The sequence below is a fragment of the Chrysemys picta genome, chromosome 1 (assembly GCF_011386835.1).
Source record: "Chrysemys picta bellii isolate R12L10 chromosome 1, ASM1138683v2, whole genome shotgun sequence".
Lineage (NCBI taxonomy): Eukaryota > Metazoa > Chordata > Testudines > Emydidae > Chrysemys > Chrysemys picta.
Genome location: NC_088791.1, coordinates 318,728,829 through 318,735,306, shown reverse-complemented (window position 1 = coordinate 318,735,306; position 6,478 = coordinate 318,728,829). Strand labels below are relative to the sequence as shown.

The 6,478-nt window shown below is 48.4% G+C and overlaps 1 protein-coding gene across 1 annotated transcript; it reads right to left on the bottom strand.

Annotated features, from left to right (window-relative positions):
• Positions 1–1,354: 1,354 nt before the first annotated feature.
• LOC101948469 (vitelline membrane outer layer protein 1-like) lies at positions 1,355–6,153 on the bottom strand. Its single transcript, XM_005289994.4, has 3 exons — positions 5,963–6,153; positions 4,561–4,664; positions 1,355–1,728 (listed from the first exon to the last, which is right to left on the bottom strand). The coding sequence occupies exons 1-3, from the start codon at positions 6,131–6,133 to the stop codon at positions 1,434–1,436; spliced, it is 570 nt and encodes a 189-aa protein (XP_005290051.1). The 5' UTR covers positions 6,134–6,153; the 3' UTR covers positions 1,355–1,433.
• Between the last annotated feature and the right edge of the window lie 325 nt (positions 6,154–6,478).

The window sequence follows — 6,478 nt, the reverse complement described above, 5'->3', positions numbered from 1 at the left end:
TTCTGGGTTTGACTTTTTGATACTCTTAAATCTTATACTAACATGTGAACAAGGGACAAAGACACTGTGTGTGTTGCTTCTACCTGGCCAGACGGGTTTATTAGTATAATGGGAAGCCATAAGGGATAGAACTAAAGGGTTACAGGGTATGGTGGGAGTGTAATATATGAGCATACACTGAAAGGTTGCCTGGCTTCTTTCTCAAGCTAAGGTCAAGCAACCACTTAGGACGGGCATGGGGGGATGGCAGGAGGGAAGAGGCATAAGAAACACTAAAAGCCAAAGAAAAGCCTGGCCTTGGCCAGAACACAAGCTCACTCCTTACCCCTCCCATGGGATACAAAAGAGGTGGGATGAAGACCCCAGACTCACTACCCTCCAAAACAGAACATGACCATAAGGTATAAGGGGTGGGACCGAGGGCATGCACTGCAGGTATATTTGGGGCTGCTAAGGGGAGCGGGGGGTAAATGGGGAACAGGGACACAGGCAAGCCTCTGCGGCATCAGAGCTGGGAATGGATCACTGGGAAACAGATTCTGCCAGCACGTAGAGCTATGGATATGTTTGCTTGGAACTAACCCCAATAAGCATCGCATTGCCTGCACTTCGGACTTCTGCTTTCTGTCTGCATGACAAGAACCAGGAGAGGGGGTGAAGGGAAAGTCCTCCAACAGCCACAGAGATCAATTATATGAAGTTGAATAAATTTGGACCCTGTTTCTAGATACATTTGGATAAAAATGTTGAGATGGCTCAAATAATGCCACACTCCCATTCAACCTTACCCCTCTGCTTTTTCACTCACCACCAGTTCCCTCCCTCCCTCTATTCATGTATGCCTTCTCTTATTGTATAACTATTACTCACGCTATAACATGTATGTCTATGTAGCATTGCCTGGATTTGTTGTGTCTGGTCTTGCAACTTTAACAAGTTGTAATTGCATAATTTTATTGGAGATCCTGTGAAGCATGCCATATTTGGAAACACACAGCTGTAAATCATTTATCTTTTTGTATCTTTCATTCTCTACTTCTTTACAAAAATCAGTCACACACAGACACACACACAAGATTTGGCCCCAGTCATTTCTTGGTTCTCTGGACAAAAAATTTTAACAATTTTTAGAATAAAATTACTTGATTCCCAACATCTTGAAAAACCCCCTTCTACCCAATATGGCCATGCCTCCCTTCTCCGTCCTTATCAGAGACATTATCTCTCCCCCTTCCACGCTCCTCCCTGTCTCCTCTCCTCCTGGCTCACCTCACAATCCAGCGTTCCCTTGTAGATGTGGAGATGGTACATGATCACATGTCTGATTTGGGTCAGTAAGACAGACACCTTCCTGTTCAAAAGCAGAGCTAAACTTTAATGGTGTTTAATGGGCAGGTGCTGGTGTTGGGCGTTGGGCAGGGACAGGTGCTTGTTTAGTTGCAGCAGAAGAACTTCACATCATTGAGCGCTGTGTCATCCCCACCTCCCTGGGGTGCCTCCACCTTCGTCTGGAGCCCACAAATGCCCCCAGAGCTGCAACGATTGCTCCATGGGCCAAAATCACCCCAGGAATTTCCAGTGCCCATCAGCCAGGTCCCATCTGAGCATGTGAACTGGATATTGTTGGCTGCTGTGTCATCGCCTTTTCCCTGGGATGGTTCCACTCTCAGCGAGAAGGAGATCAGGTTGCTCTTGGGGCACCGTTGGACGTCACTCCAATCGCCCCACCTGCCAGAGAAGAAAATAATTACCGGAGACTTATTCAGTATGCTATTCACCATGGGGCACCAGTCATCCTAGCTACTGTGCACCAAGCCCAGTGTTCATAGGACACACACCAGTGACCTGAAAACAGGCCTGGAAGGACCTAGGGTATTTTGTTTTCTTTTTCTTGAGTAGTGTTTTTTCTTGCTTGTATTTAACCTTAGAAATATCAGAGCCTGGTCTTCCCTGGTTTTGCTGGAGGACTCCCTGGGGGACTCAGGAGATGAGCCTTGAGTCACAATTTAGGAAAATGTGTGAAGAACTTATCAGGTCTGGTTGATATTACTGAGTTATGAAGAAATGCTACTATGAAAACCTGCTGTATCATAAATGTCTCTCTGTATGTGGATCCACCACTGCTGAGAGGACACACACCAAATATTCTCCAAACTGAAGACAACGGGGAGGCACTTAATGTTAATGATGATGCTTTGACCATGCAAAAGTTATGTAAAAGAGTAACTGCATTCCAATGCAAAAAATACTTCCTCCTCTATCTGAGGGGAGGGGATTTTTTGAGCAGTAGAAAGTTACCAAACACAGAACGAAAAAAGCAGCTAGGTGACCAGGACTCAGGAGGGATTTAAAGATGGGGAAAGAGTCAGACAAGAAGAGGAATCAATTGGCAGAAGAGAGCAAGATCAGAGAAGCTGGGAAAGGGAACTCACATGCCGGATGACTTCTCCCTCATGAACACCCTGCAAGAGGCAGGGGATACCCTGCCTGCCAGCCTTCCTGGACGCAGATGGCTCCCCCAGCATCCCAAAGGACGGGTGAGCTGGGAAGTGAGGGACATTGCAGTTAGGATGCTTATTGCTTTGTATGATCTGTACTCTCTTGGATTTAATATGCTTAAGTAAAAGCACAGTTGTGTTAGACTCTGGGCAAAGTGGCTGAGTGTGTGGGGTATCTTGGGGGTCAGCACTGGTCCTGGGGGCCTAGGGAAGGTGGGCGGAGCACAAAGCCACTAGAACAGGGAGGTGCCAGGGGGCTATGACCCCATCACTTTTCCTGCCTTAAGGGCGAGTGACAGGAGGAGGAGCCGGAGAGGAGCGAGCGGGGGGTGAGGCCTCTGGGGAAAGAGGTGGAGCGAGGGGACGGGACCACGGTTTGGGCACTGGCATTTCCCCCACTTTTAGGGAGCTTCCGGCGCTCCCATGAAGGATTAGCAGACAGTCATTGCCCAGGAAATGTGCCAGAGAGGCCACAGGAGGAACCAGTGTTGCAGCCTGCTGAGCCCCAAGCACATGGGGATCCAAGCACACAGAGGCTTGGCTTCCCCTCACAGCTGTCCACAGGATGGCTAGAAGGTGCCCCCTGACTGGATCTCAAGTATCAGAGGGGTAGCCGTGTTAGTCTGAATCTGTAAAAAGCAACAGAGGGTCCTGTGGCACCTTTGAGACTAACAGAAGTATTGGGAGCATAAGCTTTCATGGGTAAGAACCGCACTTCTTCAGATGCAAGTAATGGAAATCTCCAGAGGCAGGTCAAGTTTCTTTCTGACTGGATCTGTGACACTTTGCGCTGAATCTTATACCCACACATCCTTTTCCCAAGTTCCCATTAGACAGTAAAGAGAACCTACAAAGCCAGGTTATCAAGAGTCAGGCTCTGAGCAAAAGTCAGGCCCGGTTACAAAGCAGATGCTTGCTGTGTGATGCATGCACTTGGCAAAAAACACAGGTACTTCCAAGAAGTACTAGGCACAGGGTATTCATGTGTGCACATTCTAGAAGATGCAGGTACCCCCCAACATAAAGGTATGGCATAAACACAATAGTGGGAGATGGAACAGGAACACGCCGACCCCAAGAAAAAAAGGATGGGAGGACAGGATGGGATGATGGATGAAAATATTTTGTTTGAACCAGGAGGTACGAGAGGTAAATAAATAAATAAAATAATGGAGATATCTTATCTCCTAGACTTGGAAAGAACCTTGAAAGATCATCGAGTCCAGCCCCCGGCCTTCACTAGCAGGACCAAGTACTGATTTTGCCCCAGATCCCTAAGTGGCCCCCTCACAGATTGAACTCACAACGCTGGGATTAGGAGGCCAATGCTCAAACCACTGAGCTATCCCTCCTAACCACATCAGAAGGGTAATTCATTTATATCAGTGTATGAAGGGGTCACAAAAGGGGTGTCTGTCTGGCCTAGGGGGAAACGGAAAGTCACGCCACTTACTGAGCCAGTCTGTTGTCATGGGCATACATGTATTAGTGTTCCTGTAAAGTCTATGGGGTACTAGTACCCTGCTTTGTTGACAGTAAACCTGGCCATGTGCCTTCACCACTGAAACGAGTCTTTTGGAGTCTTCTTGGGCAGTTCGATCGAGGTCTGCTGTACCAACTACCTGGCCAGAGCCGGTGCAACTCACAGAGTTGAGAACTGACAACAATGTCAATGGCAAAATCCCTCTCATTCCAGTAGGGCCAGGCTTTCCCCCAAAGAATATGAAAGGATGTAGCGAAAATTCCTTTTCCCACCCCCCAATTGCTGCAGCTTTCACAGTGGACTCTGGGGTTGGTATCATTTTACTGGTTCTCTCCAATTCTTCACAGCAACTTCCAGGGCACACAAGATCAGAATTTTAACATGAAATGGCCAGCTGTGTCCATCATAAAGAAGCAGAAACAGAACAGCCAATGCCCTATTTTAATTTTCCTTTACAGATTACCTCCAAACAGAGGGAATAGTCCAAGAAGAGACCCTGTGCAAATGGCATTGTTCATGGTTATTCTCTCAGCACTTGCAGAGCAGGAGGGATGGGAGAGAAACCAAAGAGCTACTCACGGGCCCACCGTGGACTCGATTATGGTGCCATCAGTGCAGAACAGGCGAATGCCATTCAAAGCCGTGTCATCTTGTTTTTCCCCACCGCCTTGGTTCGGCTCCACCTAGGAGAGGGGTACAGGAGATGGTGGCACAGGTACAGATTGGTAGGAGAAGGGTTGGGAGTCCCCCCCACTCCCCACCAAGCTAATAAACCCTACCAACTTCCTGTTATTAAATTAACTGCATTTCTTAAAAGAAAGGAAAATGTCCAGTAATAATCAGCGCCAGCAGGCTCCTGACACACGTTACAGCTACTGCCCTGGGAAGCTGGGAGGCAACTAAACAACCGTTCCCATGTATTTTCCCCTGTATGTTTTCCATATCTTCAACATCCACTCTGTCAGGAAGAGACCCTGGATCCCAGCTGGGAAGGGTGAGCAGGCTGCCCCTACCCCACAACCCCCCACACTGGATTTTCACTCTTGCAGCAACACACAGATTCACAGCAGTTAGAGAGGCGAGATATCCAGGCTGGATTTAAATGCAGTGGTGATGGGACTCCCACTCATTCCCTTACTCCACAGACTAACAGTTCCTTCTCTGGCAGGGAAACCTGAGGCCTAGTCTACACTAGAATAGTTTTGCTGTTCTATCCTTACTCGCAATGTCCTCCTTGTGTAGCCGTAAATGTAGTAGCAAAAAAATACTTTTGCTGGTATAACTTATTCCAGTTTGGTGAGCAAAATATACTGTCCTGGCAACAGCACTTTTGTCACATCTACTAGGACTTTTGCCAGCACAAAAATATTTTCAAAAAATGAAATAAATCATACCCTTAACAGGCATAGCTCTGCTGGCAAAACTTTCTAGTGGAGGCCTGCCCTCAGAATGAGTTTCAAGCAAAACTTTCTTCACTCATTTTATTCCCTTCCTCCTACTTTTCCCCCACCCCCTTTCATGTTAACACCTTTCAGATACTTACAGACAGTGGTCACATCCCCACCTCTTACTCGCGGCTCACCCGAGCCAGACAGATTTAGCTCTTTTAGTATCGCCTCCTAACTCTGCTCCTACAACCCCTGACCCTGTCTGCTTTGACAGATGTCTCTGGCTGAGCCCAAAGCAAAGCCCCATTAACCCAGCTGTGCAGACAATTGTGTTCTCATCTCCTTTCTGCCCCAGCTCTGGGGTCACTGACATTCCCTGCCCCACATCCTTTAATAAACTCAGTGGCCCTGTATGCTGATGGCTGACCAGAGTCTGAGGAAGAGAGGATTTTGAAAAACCCTGGAACAGCCTAGAGTCAAGAGAAGTTCTTGCTGAGAGCCTAGTGATGGGATGGGATGGGATGGGATGGGATGGGATGGGGTGGGGTGGGGGGGGGAGTGAGGAAGTGGCAGGGAGCTGGGAAGAAATTTACCTTCAATGCAAATCCATAGGCGTAGCCACGGGGGCAAATATCCTTTTTCCCCCATTCACCCCACGGGCCTCCATTGGGTACATCGATGCTGTAGATGTACCTTTGTGCCCCTGCATCTTGGAAGCAGCAGGAGAGGAGCAGGTAGAGCCCTACATGGATGAGGGGCTGCATGGTACAGTATCAGCTCTGGAGCTACCCAGGGAGAAGCTTGTGAGTGACTAACACCCCTAAGCACCAGGGAGATTTATACCCAGGAAAGCTAGGCTGGGTTTCCTTGCTGGCACAGTGCCAAACCCATCTGGGAGTAATCACTTGTTGCCACGTCCCTGTGCCTAGGCACTGACCCAACCCCACTCACACACAATGGGCTCATTATTCCACAGTGAGACTGTCAGGGGCTGAAGGAAACTGCTGCCCAGAGCCCGGAAGTGGGCAAAAGTGGGACTGTGTGTCCTGAGGGCAGGCTATGGATTTTAGGGAAGCCGCTGAAGGTTCAGGGGGAAAGAGAAGCGGGGG

Coding starts and splice junctions, on each gene's coding strand:
- LOC101948469 (XM_005289994.4), bottom strand. CDS start 6,133: ATGCAGCCCCTCATCCATGTAGGGCTCTACCTGCTCCTCTCCTGCTGC. Junction 4,665..5,962: donor CCTATGGATTTGCATTGAAG/GTAAATTTCTTC, acceptor CCCCTCTCCTAG/GTGGAGCCGAACCAAGGCGG. Junction 1,729..4,560: donor ATCGAGTCCACGGTGGGCCC/GTGAGTAGCTCT, acceptor CTTCTCTGGCAG/GTGGGGCGATTGGAGTGACG.